The sequence below is a fragment of the Bos taurus genome, chromosome 5 (assembly GCF_002263795.3).
Source record: "Bos taurus isolate L1 Dominette 01449 registration number 42190680 breed Hereford chromosome 5, ARS-UCD2.0, whole genome shotgun sequence".
In the NCBI taxonomy this organism is placed as follows: Eukaryota; Metazoa; Chordata; class Mammalia; order Artiodactyla; family Bovidae; genus Bos; species Bos taurus.
Window position 1 is genome coordinate 119492521 of NC_037332.1, and position 16384 is coordinate 119508904.

Sequence of the window (16384 nt, forward strand, 5' to 3'; positions counted from 1 at the left end):
CTCATGCTGATGATCTTCATGTTTTCCTGGGTTTTGTGAGTTGTACTCTTTCACACATTGGTGTTTTGTAGAACATGTTATACATGGCAGATTTTTAGCGTTACTGAATTTGCTGTATCCGTATTCTTCTCTGTGTGTCCCAGACCACCTCCAACACGTGTTTATGAGCGCTCCAGGCCTTCCTGAGCTCAGGTTTGAGCAGCAGTACTGCCCTGCATCTTGCCTGCCTCTACTCTTTGTCCCTAGTGCTCCCTTAGCAGCACTTTGCCCCTAGCGCAGTCCCTTAGGACTGCTCCTAAGCAGTCCTATTTGTCTGGTGGTCTCACAGAAGCAGGGCATGTGTGGGAGGAGGGTCTGTGAGCCGCAGGGCGGGGAGCCTGTCTCGGGAGAAGTGGGCCACCGGCCTGGCCAGGAGGGTGTGCTGCGGGTAAGCTGTGGGCAGAGCAAGGGACATGGCAGGCAGCTCTGCCGTGTCCAGATCACCTGGTGGGCACCTCCTCATGTCCCACGGGGCTTGCTCCCCTTTTGGAGAATGACTTGGCCCATCTGCGGAGCAGTGAAGCGTGTGAGAAACATTGCCCTCGCCCCTACCAGCAGGGAAGCTCAGGAGTTCTGGCTTCAGCCTGTCTGACGGGCCCAGGGGTGTGAGGACCACCCCTGCCACAAGATCGTGCTGGCCACCAGCTGCTGGAGCAGAAGCCAAGGCCCTGCCCACACAGGTGTCATGGTTGCTCAGAACCTCGTGCCACTCTCAGGAGACCCCAGGTCATTGAGACACACGATTCCCTGACTGTCCTCTTTATACCACAGTTAACTGGATTCCTGCTGGCTGCGGGCAGGGGCGGGCCGTGGGAGGGTGGCCGGGACTGGCCCAACTGACCATTCAGGAAAAACAGCTGCCAGCATGCCCTTAGGGCCAGTCTGTCCATCAGAAGGACTCTGGGTCCCTACTGCTCCACCTGTCTGCCTCTCCCCAGCACTTCCCTTACCCTGCGCTGCAGCTCTCTGTCTCCAGAGGACTCACGTCTGCTGAATGGGGTGGGTGGGGGCGTGGGCAGGGGCTCCCTGGCTGTGGGTGGCAAGCTTCAGGCGAGCCTCCTTTGGGCCCCAGCTGCAGTGGCCTCTGCTCCATCCAGGGAGGGGAGCTGGTCCCGGGAGGGTGATGACCAGTCATGGTCCCCCGCGGCCCCTCGGTCTGCTGGGAGCAGCTGTCCTCACAAGGAGCCGTCGGCCCAGCATGTGATCCACGTGTGCCGTGCCCTGTGCTGCTGCCCTGGCCCTGCTTCCTCCTGAACTGGTCCTGCCTTCAGGCTGTAGCCCCACGTCGAGGATGCTGCCCTGCCCTCAGACCCACTGTCCCCCACCCACTCAAGGGTCGGAAGGCCAGCATCAGCGCTGTGTGTGCGGCAGGGCCTGCGCTTCTCCAGGCCCGGCCTGTGGTGGTGTCCTAGGCCCGCCCCCAGGCTCTGGGTGGGTCGAGCCCATTAGCCAGTTCTCCGCAGCCCCTGGGTGGTTGGCCGGCTGTAGGACAGAGGACCACCCCCACAGCACGCTGGGCTGGGGGGAGGCTCGGCAGGGCTGGCTGTGCGGCCAAGGAGGGGAAGACAGGAGAGGGTGTGTGACTGAAACGGATCTGAGGGGGCGGGCAGGCTGAGGTCGAGGATGTTGCCAGTGTGTGGACAGGGGCAGGTGTGAAGGAGCCCATTTCTGAGTGGCACGGAGTGGGTCAGGGATGGGAAGGAGCTGCGAGTGAATGGTGGACGCAGCACCTGCACTTCACAGCCGTGTCAGCACAGAGGGAACGAACGGTCCCTCCTCAGGAGGGCGGCATCTGCTCGTTTTCTGAAGATAAAAATTCTTTAGTTTCAAATACTCTGAAGCCAGACTCTTTTTCCCAATGAAATGGGTCCCTGACAAGCCAAGCGCCTCCCTGCAGCCGAGGGGAGGGTCTGAGGAGGAGTGCTGAGTGCCCTTCCCTCTGGGTACAGGGGGCTTGGGTCTCTGGGGAACTCTGGTGGAGGCGGCCTGCTCTTAGACCCTCGGGGTCACTGCGGGGGCTCCTCTCCTCTGGAGTCAGCAGGCTTGTGGTTTCTTCGTGAGGGTGACCTGCTGTCCTGCCCAGAGGTCCTCAGGGTGTCCTTCCACGCCGCCTCTCTGGGGCTTGGCTCCGTGTCGTGCCCACTGTGGCTAGTGCCGCCCAGTAGGGCAGGGCCTCCGGACGCCCCTGCCGGCTGACCTGACAGCATCCTCTGGTGCTTTCTCCAGGGACTTCTCTCCCGCCACCGAGACTGCCGAAGAGGTCTGTGGAGCCCTTTTGCTCAAAAACAAAGGTGATATTGAAGTCACACGGATGACAAATTTTGGAACTCTGAAAGAAGGAGAAAGCAAAAATATGGTGATTTGGGTAGAGTAAGTTTGCCACTCAGAATTACACCACTGGGTTTTAAGCTGTGACGGAAGAATTTGTGTAGCGTGAACTTTACTTTCCCTGTTTGGTTTTCGCTTTATGTCTATCTTTCTAGTTTTTCCGCCCTGAAGTAGCCTTTTCACTTACAGTCGGTTAGAAGTACTTTCAATTGTCATTCTCTTATACATTGAATTCTGTTTTACGGTAATAGTGTTTTAGCTTTAAAAATCCTGTCTCTGTTCACAGCTAATTTTCTTTTTCCAGGAATAAAGGAGACGTTCCTCAAAACTTAGTCAGCTGCAAGCTGGGTGGCTGGGATAAAGCTAAACAGTTCAGATTTCAGATGCTGGATAAAGCCCAGGTGTGCCCCGAAGTGTATCCTATTTGTGTTCCTGAGAAGGAGAAGGATTTTGCAGATAAAAATATTAACTCACTAGACAGCTGCGGGGAAAGCAGAACCTGGCAGACCCTGGAGAGCAGTTCGGTGAACAGCAAAGAAGTCTCTTCAGGTAGCCGTCTCAGCTGTTACCATTGGATCAGCCGCACCAGCACCTTCAGGCCAGGAGCCGGCGCAGCTGCTCCAGGGTCTGGGCTGGTGGGTGGCAGTTACTCTGGTAACTCGGGGCTGACAGCTGGAGATTCGCCCAGTGTGCTTCAGACGAGCCGCTTCCTCTGAATGACCCTACACTGGGGAGAGCCTGCCTGTGCGCCTTTGCCTGTTGGGCACTGTGTGTGCTAGACCCTTCCAGCAACACCACCGCGGTCAGAACAGCTCACGTTTGGTCCAATTTTAGATTTAAATTTCATCTCCTAGGTGACTGTGCCTGTAAAGGAGAAAATGGAGTAAAGGAGAAGAACATACCACAGAAGCAGGTGACAGAGTCCGAACCCGATGGGCTCATCCCTGCAGGGGGAGAAACTCGGATCGTGATCACGTGTGATGCAAAGTACGTGGCTGGAGGGTGTGGACGGAGTTGACCTTAGGACATGTGCACATGCTCTTGTTCTGTCTCACATGTGGTCCTTCTGGGTGGGATGTTGTGAAAAGGATTAGTGGTTATTTTGGTGGGACAAAATCACAAGGAAAAGCACTGGAGAAAACTGGTCCAGTCCAGGGGGCGAGTAGGGGTACCCATTGAGGCGCTTGTACCCAACCCTGACTCCTGACTGGTGGAGGACATGAGCCCCCTCAGCCCAGGGAGCCAGTGCCCCCGTGCCTGCCTTTAGCGCGCCCTGAGCCCTTCCTGCCCCTCCCCTTCCACCCAGGCAAGCTGGCCAGATGGCGGCTCCTGAGCCCTTGTGGGCCCGTCCCCTCTCTGCCTCCTCCCCTGTGTCCAGAACGCTGGGCTCTTACTCCCCAGTCACCTGTCAGCTAGGAGCTTGGGTGCAGCCCTTCTTCCTTCTCTCATCTCATCTACACCTGCTGGTTCTGCATTGGTCCAAGGGTGGCTCTGATGAGATCAGCGCCTCGCCTCAGGCTGAGGGTGACACTGTGCACAGAGGGCGGCCTCGAGTGAGCAGTCAGTGCTGGTGCCTGTGTAGCCCTGTGATGTGGCCTGGCCTCGAGCAGCAGAGGGACATGGGCTACAGGCAGAGGGAGATGGCATCTTGTGTAGCACAGCTCCGACCACTCTTGGGAACACTGGACGTGTGTTTCCTATTCTTAAGTCTGAGAATCACAAACAGTACTATCTTAGGTTTGTGATTTTATCTTATACTGTTCCTGGGGTTCTCAAGGCAAGAATACTGAAGTGGTTTGCCATTCCCTTCTCCAGTGGTCCACATTCTATCAGACCTCTCCACCGTAACCTGTCCGTCTTGGGTGGCCCCACACGGCACGGCTTAGTTTCACTGAGTTAGACAAGTCTGTGGTCCGTGTGATCAGATTGGCCAGTTATCTGATTGTGCTCTCCGTCTGTCTGCCCTCTGATGCCCTCTCTCAGTACCTGCTGTCTTACTTGGGTTGTGGGGTATCTCTTCACGGCTGCTCCAGGAAAGCGCAGCCGCTGCTCCTTACTTTGGACATGGGGTAGCTCCTCTCAGCTGCTGCCCTGACCTTAGACATGGGGTAGCTACTCTCGGCTGCACTTCAAGAGTGAATAAGAGTGAATATTGACATTTTAGGAATCAATAAATTAAGATGGACTGGAATGGGTGAATTTAACTCAGATGACCATTATATCTACTACTGTGGGCAGGAATCCCTTAGAAGAAATGGAGTGGCCATCACAGTCAACAAAAGAGTTGGAAATGCAGTACTTGGATGCAGTCTCAAAAACAACAGACTGATCTGTTCATTTCCAAGGCAAACCATTCAATATCACCGAAATCCATGTCTATGCCCTGACCAGTAACACTGAAGAAGCTGAAGTTGAACAGTTCCATGAAGACCTATAAGACCTTCTAGAACTAACACCCAAAACAGATGTCCTTTTCATTATAGGGGGCTGGAATGCAAAAGTAGGAAGTCAAGAAACACCTGGAGTAACAGGCAAATTTGGCCTTGGATACAGAATGAAGCAGGGCAAAGGCTAATAGAATTTGGCCAAGAGAACACACTGGTCATAGCAAATACCCTCTTCCAACAACACAAGAGAAGACTCTACACATGGACATCACCACATGGTCAACACTGAAATCAGATTGATTATATTCTTTGCAGCCAAAGATGGAGAAGCTCTATACAGTCAGCAAAACAAGACCAGGAGCTGACTGTGGCTCAGATCATGAACTCCTTATTGAAAAATTCAGACTGAAATTGAAGAAAGTGGAGAAAACCACTAGACCATTCAGGTATGACCTAAATCACATTCCTTATGACTATACAGTGGAAGTGAGAGATAGATTTAAGGGACTAGATCTGATAGAGTGCCTGATAAACTATGAATGGAGGTTCGTGACATTGTATAGGAGACAGGAATTGAGACCATCCCCAAGAAAAAGAAATGCAAAAAAGCAAAATGGCTGTCTGAGGAGGCCTTACAAATAGCTGTGAAAAGAAGGGAAGTGAAAAGCAAAGGAGAAAAGATAAGTTACAAAAGCAGGGTAACGGTAACTTACCTGAGGTAAGTTAAAGGTAAGTTAAATAAGCTATTCCAAAAAATAGCAAGGAGAGATAAGAAAGCCTTCCTCAGTGATCAATGCAAAGAAATAGAAAGAAACATTAGAATGGGAAAGACTAGAGATCTCTTCAAGAAAATTAGAGATACCAAGGGAATATTTCATGCAAAGATGGGCTCAATAAAGGACAGAAATGGTATGGACCTAACAGAAGCAGAAGATAGTAAGAAGAGGTGGCAAGAATACACAGAAGAACTGTACAAAAATCTTCATAACCCAGATAATCACGATGGTGTGATCACTCACCTAGAGCCAGACATCCTGGAATGTGAAGCCAAGTGGGCCTTAGAAAGCATCACTATGAACAAAGCTAGGGGAGGTGATGGAATTCCAGTTGAGCTATTTCAGATCCTAAAAGATGATGCTGTGAAAGGGCTGCACTCGGTATGCCAGCAAATTTGGAAAACTCAGCAGTGGCCACAGGACTGGAAAAGGTCAGTTCTCATTCCAATCCCAAAGAAAGGCAATGCCAAACAATGCTCAAACTACCGCACAATTGCACTCATCTCACACGCTACCAAAGTAATGCTCAAAATTCTCCAAGCCAGGCTTCAGCAATATGTGAACTCTGAACTTCCAGATGTTCAAGCTGGTTTTAGAGAAGGCAGAGGAACCAGAGACCAAATTGCCAACATCCGCTGGATCATGGAAAAAGCAAGAGAGTTCCAGAAAAACATCTATTTCTGCTTTATTGACTATGCCAAAGCCTTTGACTGTGTGGATCACAATAAACTGGAAAATTCTGAAAGACATGGAAGTACCAGACCACCTGACCTGCCTCTTGAGAAACCTGTATGCAGGTCAGGAAGCAACAGAACTGGACATGGAACAACAGACTGGTTCCAAATAGGAAAAGGAGTACGTCAAGGCTGTATATTGTCACCATGCTTATTTAACATATGTAGAGTACATCATGAGAAACTCTGGGCTGGAAGAAGCACAAGCTGGAATCAAGATTGCCAGGAGAAATATCAATAACCTCAGATATGCAGATGACACCATCCTTATGGCAGAAAGTGAAGAGGAACTAGAAAGCCTCTTGATGAAATGAAAGAGGAGAGTGAAAAAGTTGGCTTAAAGCTCAACATTCAGAAAACTAAGATCATGGCATCCAGTCCCATCACTTCATGGCCAATGGAAAACAGTGGCTGACTTTATTTTTCTGGGCTCCAAAGTCACTGCAGATGGTGATTGCAGCCATGAAATTAAAAGATGCTTACTCCTTGGAAAGAAAGTTATGACCAACCTAGACAGCATATTGAAAAGCAGAGACATTTCTTTGTCAACAAAGGTCTGTCTGGTCAAGGCTGTGGTTTTTCTAGTGGTCATGTATGGATGTGAGGGTTGGACTGTAAAGAAAGCTGTGCACCGAAGAATTGATGCTTTTGAACTGTAGTGTTGGAGAAGACTCTTGAGAGTACCTTGGACTGCACAGAGATCCAACCAGTCCATCCTAAAGGAGATCAGTCTTGGGTGTTCATTGGAAGGACTGATGTTGAAGCTGAAACTCCAATACTTTGGCCACCTGATGCGAAGAGCTGACTCATTGGAAAAGACCTCGATGCTGGGAAAGATTGAGGGCAGGAGGAGAAGGGGACGACAGAGGATGAGATGGTTGGATGGCATCACCGACTTAATGGACATGGGCTTGTGTGGACTCCGGAAGTTGGTGATGGATAGGGAGGCCTGGTGTGCTGTGATTGGCGGGGTTGCAAAGAGTCGGACACGACTGAGCGACTGAACTGAACTGATTTTATGTTGGGAAAATGTTACATTACTTATTGTAAAACATTCCTTTTTTCCTGTAAAAGAATTATAAAGGCTAAAGGTGACTAGTTTGCTAGCTCTGTGACTTAACCTGATTGAAAAGGGAGGTTGTGTTCGATCTGCCTGTCTTAACTTATAACACACACTAAATTGTGTCTTATTTTTCCAGGAATTCTGGCCGCTGCAGGGAGCTCCTTTTGCTTTGCTTCTCCAGTTTCATAATTGGGCGATACCTTGAAGTGAATGTTGTAAGTGAGGAGGAGTCACTGATAGCCGTCCGCGAACCCTTTTCGTGGAAGAAGTCGAAAAGTTCCCAGGTGTTAGCTTCCACCAAAACCACAGTTGTCGTGACCACACAGAAAAGGTACCATGAGCAGGAATGAAAAAGCAGGCCCAGATCTTGGGCTCGCGGTGTGAGGGGCACACACGAGTGCTGCTGTTGAGGGGAGGCAGACACCCAGATAAAGGGATATAGCTGTGGTGCAGCCTCTTACATCATTGTCCTGGGGGCACACTGTGAGGACTGGGCGGGGGGCCTGCGACCCCAGCTGGTCTCAGGGTGACTCTCAGAGCAGGATAGGACTTGACCCTTTCCCTCAGCTGCTGCCACCCTTCATGTTTCCAACAGCACAGCCACCCAGCTTCCAAGAGAGCCCATGTCGCACACGGGCACCCAGCAGGAAGGAGTCAGTGAGACGTGGCTGGCGTAGCCTCTGTAAGCTGTCCACAGCACCCGAGTGTCACTTATCAAGCAAGGGAGCTTGAGGGTCACTTGGTTGCCTGAAGCCCTTTTGCAGATGTGACAGCTTTCAAAAGTGAAATTAAGGGAAAAAAAATCCTGTAACCTGCTATCTACATGTGGCTGGGGGTTGGGGGGGCCCACCCAGCCTCTAACTGGGACGTTGTCTGGGGAAAGTGCTTTATGTCCACCTTTTCTCATCTGTAGTAATAGACCCCAGAAGCTCTCAAAAGTAGATTTTGCTTTTTTAAGTTTGGTGCCAAAAATCATGACCTGTAGACGGGAGGGTTTTCACAACTTAGTCCTGTGGGTCTGTGGCCTCAGCTGCTGCCCCGAGCCCCTGGGATGATGGGTGCTACTTTTCTGTAATGGGAAACCCTGAGTTTCTGCTTACACCCTACCTGGGAACAACTGAAGATAAGATGTGGACTTCGACTCAGTTGTGGGCTGAGTCTGTTGGAAGGACCGTTGGAGTGTTGTGTGCTGTCGGCCTTGGGTTGGAGCACTATTGACTCCCAGCATGCACAGGGAGCCGTGTTGTCCCCGCCCAGTGTGACTCCCAGCATGCACAGGGAGCCGCGTCGTCCCCACCCAGTTTCTCAGCCTCTCTGACTTGCTCTCATCTGTGAAGCGATAGTCCTGCCCCAGCCCTGCCTGTGATCGTAAGGACCTTTCTTTCTGCTGTGCTGGGTCTTTGTCTTGGTGTACAGGTTTTTGGTTGCTGCATGTGGGCTTTTCTCTAGTTGCTGTGACCAGGGCTCGCAGTATGTGTGAGGGCTCTCATTGCAGTGGCTTCTCTTGTTGCAGAACGTGGACCCTAGGTTGCACTGACTTCAGCAGTTGCAGCACGTGGGCTCAGTAGTGGCATGTGAGATCTTAGTTCCCAGGGCAGGGATCAAACCTGTGTCCCTTGAGTTGGCAGGTGGATTCTTAACTGCTGGACCATTGGGAAGTCCCAGTTATGAGGATTAAATGTACAGTTTCTGGCTCTGAACAGTCAGTAGTAATGAATAAGCAGTAACAGTCACTAGGTATGTGAACAGTGGTCAGGTTGGGTGGCTCTAGGGATGGAAGCTGAGCACAGGAGCAAGAAGTCACATGGTCTGCAAGCAGTGGGTCCCCAGGGCTGGGCTCCAGTTACAGGAGCTTTCTAGGGCCTCCAGCTGTCTTCAGTGGTGCTCCAAGCAGCTTTCTCATTACAAGTTGACTTAACTAGAGAAGTAAAATAGAGCAGGAGCACATGTTTTTAATTCCCTGGTCAGTTTTTCCACTTTGAATGTTAACACATTGTTCCTGTTCAGGAGCATCCCTAAAACAAACATCTGTTTCCCACCATCAAAGTAGTGACCCGGAGTGCCTGTCCTGATGGCCTGGCTCCTTTGGAACTGCCAGCATCTGCATCTGTCCACCCCACCAGCAGACAGGCTGCTTTAAGCCCTCCCAAGACCCCAGCCCCAGCCACCAGTGGCCAGCAGCCTCCACACAAGGCAGGGTCTGGGAGCGTCCAGCCCAGGGGCAGCCTCACCCACCAATCACAGCAGTCAGCCCACCATGACAGAAGGATCCACGCAGCCCACATAGAGGGCACATGTAGCTCTGAAGCATGTAGTTCTGGTGCTCAGAGGGGAGTGTGCTGCTGGGTGCATAGGACGTGTACAAAAGGCCACTTTCCAAGGTCAGGAAATGTAACCACCCCACCAGATACTCAGAAACAAAAACAGCAAGCTGGACAGAAGGTGACCGAGGAGGGCTTCCCTGGTGCTCCAGTGGTTAAGAATTCACCTGCCAGTGCAGGAGATATGGGTTCAATCTCTGGTCTGGGAAGATCCCACTTGCCAAGGAGCAATTAAGCCTGTGAGCCATAACTACAGAGCCTGCATGCTGCAGCGACTGAAACCTGCGTGCCCCAGAGCCTGTGCTCCTTAATGAGGGAAGCCACTGCAAAGAGAAGCCCTCGTGCTGCAGTGGAGAGTAGCCCCCACTCACCACAGAAAGCCTGCATGCAGCAGCAAGGACCCAGTGCAGCCAGAAATAAATAACGTTAACAAGATGACAGAGGAATGTGTTCCCAATACAAGAACAGGTAAAACTCCAGAAGAAGAACTGAGTGACGTGGAGACAAGCCTCCTGAACGAGAGATTTCAGGGTAATGATGGCAGAGATCAAGGAACTTGGGAGAAGAGTGCATGAATGCAGCGAGAAGTGAGAAGTTTTCAACAGAGTTAGAAAATGTAAAGAACCAAACAGATGAAGACTGAAGTAACTGAAATGGAAAATCCCCTAGAACAAATCGGCAGTGGATTAGATGATATGGAGGAACAAATCAGCAAGCTTGGGAGACAGTGACAGAAATCACTGAGGTGGAACAGAAGAAAGAGAAACGAGTAAAAAGAAATGAGGATAGATTAAGAGAACACTGGGACAACGTCAGGTGTGTAGATATTCACGGTATAGGGGCCCCACAGGGAGAAGAGACAGAGGCAGGGGCAGAGAGTACAAGTGGAGACAGAGCAGCAGAAAGCTTCCTGATCCTGAAAAGAAAACAGACGTCCAGGGCCAGGAAGCAGAGGGAGCCCCGAACAGGATCAGCCCAAGGAGGAATGTAGCAGGACACACTGTACTTAACCTGGGAAAAGGCAGACGCAGAGCATTAGAGGCATGCTAGGCACAAGGGGACTCCTGCATGACAGTGAGCTGATGTCTCAGAATCTGCAGGCCAGAAAGGAGTGGCAGGATATACTTAAAAGGATGAAAGGGAGAAACCAACACCCAGGAACACGACCCAGCAAGGCTCTCATTCAGATTTAATGGAGAGATCAAAAGCTTTACAGACAAGCAAAAGCTAAAAGAATTTGGCATCACCAAACCAGCCTTACAAGAAACTGTAAAGGGACTTTTTTTTTTTTTTAGCAAAAGAGAAAAGGCCACAAAAGAAAGTGTGAAAGTTATGAAAGAAAACTTGTTGGAAAAATAAAAGTATATGGTAAAGGTTGTAAAAAACAGCCTTGTATAAAGCTAGTAATAAGGCTAAAAGGCAAAAGTAGTCAAATCATATGTGCCCACAACAAAGCTAAGTGACAGTGTTGGCTGCTCAGTTGTATCCGCCTCTTTGTGACCCTGTGCACTGCAGCCCACTGGGCTCCTCTGCCTTGCGAGTCTCCAGGCAAGAATACTGGATGGGTGTCCATACCCTTCTCCAGGGGATCTTCCTGACCCAGGGACTGACCCCACGTCTCTATGTCTCCTCCACTGGCAGGCGAGCTCTTCACCACTAGCGCCAACTGGGAAGCCCAGTACATAAGGGGCACACCACAGATGTCAAGTATGAAGTCAAGGGGAGGGGAGTGAGAATGCAGGGTTGTTTAAATGTGTTTGTACTTACGCAGCTTAAATAACCATAGATGGATGGATGGATTGATGGGTGGATGGATGGAAGCTGGAAATGGATGGATGGAGGCTGGCTGGATGGAGATGTGGGTGGATGGATGGGAGGGATAGATGGATGGATGTATAGATGGATGTATGGATAGATGCCTGGGAGGGTGGATAGGTAGCTATTCCCAATGGGGGGAATGTAGTCAATAACAGTGTAATAATGTCTTTGCAGAAGGACATATCTTAGCTATGCTGTGATCATCCTTTTTGAAATGTACAGAAATATCGAATCACTCTTGCTTAATAGGAACTAACAGTGTTGTAGGTCAGTTATACATCAAAAACAAAGTTATAGAAAAGGAGATCAGATTTGTGGTCACCACTTTGGTTTAGGGGAGGGGAACTGAATGAAGGAGGTCAGGGGCGCACACTGCTGTTAACCAGGTGAGTACGTCCTGGGGGTGCGGCGCACGGTGTGACAGATGCAGTCAGCACTGCCGTGGGTTTTACACAAAGGTTGTTAACAGAGTGAAACCTGGGAGTTCTCATCACAGGGAAAAATATTTTTTTCTGCTTCTTCAAGTTTGTGTTTGCATGAGACAGTGAGTGGTCGTTACTTCTTGATGCATGTAAGTCAGGTCATTATACTGCACGCCTTCAATGTCTTCAGTGAATCTGTCAGTGTCCTCATGAAACTGGAAGGAAAAGAACAGTTGAGCTCATTAGAAGCTTAGAGACAACGTCTCTGAATTCCCTGGTTCCGGAGGCGCCTGGGCATCAGGTCTGTTCTCCTGTCGCAGGTGGAGCACTCTGCTCCTGCTCACAGGAGGACAGGCCCGGAGAGCGGGTCCCGAAGCAGAGTGACACTTTACCGACTGAGGACCGAGGCCAGAGCCCAGGTGTCAGTGGTTTTTGGTGAGGATGTCTAAGTGAAGACATCTGGTAGAAAGTGCCTTGTGAGGATGTTTTGTTTTTGACTTGAGACTCTCTCTCATAAGGAACTCGCGACGACAACTTCCCAGCTTCCTCCCGCAGTACCCGATACCAGACAGGCTTAAAAAGTGTGTGGAACAGAAAATCGACATCCTGACCTTCCAGCCGCTACTTGCGGAGGTAAGGAACGTGTCTTATGCGAAGCACTGATTCTTCTCCACACTCAAGCTGTTTTCTGACAAGCTCAGGATGAACCCTTGTCGAGTTCAGAGGTCATGTGGGCTGGTTTTCACCCTGGGAGCTGGGAGTGTCAGAATATTGAGCGTGGAGACCATCGCTGGGTCCCTCTGGAGACATCCGTCCTCACAGTATCATGGACTTACGTGCACCAGGGCTCTGGGGATGCCCTCTCCGCACCTGGCCTTTCTCCTATGTGGCTGAGCCTCAGCAGCTCTCCACTCCTGCCAGAGCTCTGAGCACTAGGAAGGCCTGTAGCTGCGCAGAGCAGCCGGGAGGGGAGGGCACTGCCCCCCAACCCCGACCCTCGGGCGTCCCCTGCCAGGACAGCCCCTCCTCACCTTCCCAGTGCTGTGTGCTCGGGCTTTCTCATGCCTGCTGGAGGAGGCCTGCTCCCAACCTGTCTGCTGTGACGGGTGGAGAAGGGCTGGGAGGCCGAGGGCAGGGCAGTGCTGAGTGAGCCCCGGCAGGGCTGGAGCCTGCATGTGTGCAAGGGGAGCTGAGATGTCTGCCTCGCTGGCAGGGAGGAGGGGAGCACGACCCTGTCTCCAGGAGGCGTCTTCCCAAGAACCTGGGGGTCTGTCGGCTGAGGAGAGGGTGAATGGAGTGAGGACTGGCCTGTGTTGATTCAGGGCAAGAGGGGAGGAGAGGCTGCACGGGCCCTGTGTCAAAGGAGAGCTTGAGCCAATGGATATGTGGCAGCTAGGAGCACGCCTGACACTGAGGCAGACTGACGGACAGACGGAGCGTGTCAGCTGGGCCCTGTGTCCTCCTGCAGTGAGGACGCCACAAGGGCACCAGCAGCAGACAGTACCCGAGGCTGGCGGACCACAGGCGAGGAACAGCGCCCACAGGCGAGGCCTGGGTGGCTGCAGTGATGCCTGTCGGCCTGAGCTGAGGCCAGAGCAGCAAACTAGCCCTAAAGTAACTCAGAGCAAACCTGGGGCTGAGAAGCGGATCCCAGGGCGGTGCTCGTACAGTATCCAGGACTGTCCTGTGGGCATCCTGTGGCCCGGCCTGGGCGCCAGAACATGACCTCCTCGGGAGTGCAGTTCCCAGGAGAAAGTGGCTCCTTTCAGCAGTGGTAACAGAACCAAAATAGCGCACCTGTCACTCAGCACTTCTGCACCCTGTAACCTCCTCCCGCAGCGTGGCCCCTCCTGGGGCGCCTCCACAGCTGGCGCCTCCCCGCCCTGGCTGGGAGGGGCCCTCTGGGCCAGGAGGCGCTGCTTTCCTTCTCAGCTTTATTCTTTTGTGTGACGTCTGTACTTCCCCTATCTCCTTTTAGGGTTTTCACTAGTTTTAAGGCATTTAATTCACAGTGTGCCTTGCTGTACGTTCTTCACGTTTCTTGGCTTGGGTTCTTGGCTTATTGGATGACCTCAACCTGCAGTTCTCAGATTTCCAGGTTCTTGGCCATTCTGTCTTCACGTGTTCCTTCTGCCCTGCTCTCCAGGCTCCTGTGACGGGCACGTGCGGCCACATGAGCTAGCCCAGGCTGCCGGCTGCTCCCTTCACTTCTCCCCTCTGGGCTGCATTCTGAGTGGTTGCCGTGCTGTGTCTCCAAGTTCACTGATGTTTCTTCTGCAGCATGTAACCCCTCCAGACACTGCAGTCATTGCCTCCACAAGTTCAGTGAGGGTCTTTTACATCTTCTGTATCTCTACTTAATGGGCTTCCCTGGGGCTCACATGGTAAAGAATCCACCTGCAATGCAGGAGGAGAATACAGGAAACTCAGGTTTGATCCCTGGGTGCGGAAGATCCCCTGGAGAAGGGAATGGCAACCCACTGCAGTATCCTTGCCTGGAGCATCCCATGGACAGAGATGCCTAGTGGGCTACAGTCCATGGGGTTGCATAGAGTAGGACATGACTGAGTGACTAACATTTCCACTTTAACTTCTCTACTTAATATGCTTCGTCTTGCCCCAGCTTTCTTTTCACTTCCGTTTTTTCCCTCTGCTTTTTGAACGTATATAGTTAAATATGTAAAGCATGTACATATGTAAGAGAACCGTGTTAGGTTTTCGTGCACTGATTCTGTCCCAGGGTTGTTTGGTTGGTTGGTTGGTTTCCTTTTGGGCCTTTTACTTTGTATTGGAGTTGAGCTGATCAGCGGTGCTGTGATAGCTCCAGATGAACAGCGAAGGCACTCGGCCATGCGTATACATGGATCCGGGCTCTCCCAGACGCCCTCCCGTGCTCGGCATTGAGCAGAGTCCCTGCGCTCTACCCCAGGTCCTTGTTGGTTATCCACTTAGAGGAGTGTGTACATGACCCTCCCAAGCTCCCTAACTATCCCTTCCCCCCATTCTTCCCCCTGGTAACCATAAGTTCCTTCTCTAAGTCTGTGGGTCTCTTTCCGATTTGTAAATAAGTTCATTTATATCCTTTCTTTTTAGATTCTGCATATAAGGGCTATTTCTCCTTCTCTGTCTGGCTTACTCCCAGGGGTCATTTTTATTGTTCTGTGGATAGGTTTTTCTCCTTGATACAGATTGTGGCTTGTGCTTATTCCCATGCCTGGTCATCTTTGTTTGGATGCTAAACATTCTGCATTCTACTTTGTTGGTACTTGTATTCCTGGAAGTAGCTTTGAACTTTGTTCTGGGATGCAGTTGGGTTAGCTGGGAGCGGTTGGGTATTTTTCAGCCTGCATTTAAAGCCTCGTTAGACCAGAGTGGTTTTTTCTTAGGGCTGATCCCTTCTGAGTCCTGCACCCAGTGCCCCTGTGTCTCAGGCCTTTCTGTTTAGGCTAGGGGGCCCGCAGCACCTCAGCCCTGTGTGAGCTCTGGAAATTGTTCTTTGCAACCCAGTGGCTCTCAGCAGCGAACTTTCCCCCAAGAGACACTTTCGGTTGTCACTACTGAGCGTGCCCGCAGCCTCCAAGGGGTGGAGGCCAGAGATGCTACTCACTGCCATGCCCTGCACAGCTCAGCCCTCCCGCACAGGCAGCCACCCTGGTGTCAGCCATGCAGAGGCTGAGGAGCCCCTCCCTGCTCCTGCCCCACACGTCTGCCCCACCTGGCATAGGTTCTCACGCTCATGTCCTCACAGCTCCTGGGAAGCTCCAGACCACTGGGCTGCACCTTTTCCCTGGCATTCGGCCTCCTGGGACCCGCAGCCCCACCCTCTCAGCACAGAGACCTCGAGGCTGCCTGGGCTCACGCTGTGCTGAGCCTGGCAGCTCTGTCTGGGTAGGAGCTGGGAGGTTGTGGGGCTCACTGAGATGGCTCCCTGTCTCAAGGCCGCCACCCTGCCCTTGCCTGGTCATCAGCGTTTGAAGACTGGTTAGTCAATTCCTTTGGCTTCCTGACGTGGATATGAGTGGAGTGTTGCTCTGCTCTCACTAACAGGCTGCCTTGTTTTCCAGCTATTAAACATGTCAAACTACAAGGAGAAGTTTTCAACTTTGCTCTGGCTGGAGGAGATTCATGCAGAAATAGAATTGAAGGAGTATAATATGAGTGGGGTCACTTTGAAAAGAAACGGGGATCTGCTAGTTCTGGAGGTCCCAGGATTGGCTGAAAGTAGGCCTTCTCTGTATGCAGGTGGGTTTGTTACGTCTCGTGTTTTCCTCAGTGGACTGGCAGACGTTGGACACAGTCACGAAATAGAACATTTTAACTGGCAGCGCTGTCGTCACACGAGTTGCCTTTGCTTTGGGTAGCTCTCTCAGCACATTGATGTGATTTTAAGCCATTGACCCCATAATGTTTTTTCGCTTATTCCACTTCTTCAGAGTGTTTTATCTTACAGTATAGCAGCAAAGTTTATTGAGTTTGTAGTTTTACATGTGGTAATG

The 16384-nt window shown here is 51.4% G+C and overlaps 1 protein-coding gene and 1 long non-coding RNA gene across 5 annotated transcripts in view; one reads left to right on the forward strand and one right to left on the reverse strand.

Moving 5' to 3' along the window:
* MOV10L1 (Mov10 like RISC complex RNA helicase 1) overlaps positions 1-16384 on the forward strand; it is a 64347-nt gene that overhangs the window by 14985 nt on the left and 32978 nt on the right. For all 4 annotated transcript variants that reach the window (XM_059887221.1, XM_002687999.7, XM_024992872.2 and 1 more), the window contains exons 6-11: positions 2266-2409; positions 2672-2916; positions 3222-3354; positions 7464-7658; positions 12407-12521; positions 15953-16130. In XM_059887221.1, the coding sequence (XP_059743204.1) occupies positions 2266-2409; positions 2672-2916; positions 3222-3354; positions 7464-7658; positions 12407-12521; positions 15953-16130 (1010 nt within the window). The remainder of the gene's footprint in view (positions 1-2265; positions 2410-2671; positions 2917-3221; positions 3355-7463; positions 7659-12406; positions 12522-15952; positions 16131-16384) is intronic.
* On the reverse strand, positions 1836-8907 carry LOC112446797 (uncharacterized). The gene is made up of 3 exons (XR_003034917.2): positions 8435-8907; positions 2842-3231; positions 1836-2368 (listed from the first exon to the last, which is right to left on the reverse strand). It is a non-coding gene; the product is annotated as an uncharacterized lncRNA (long non-coding RNA).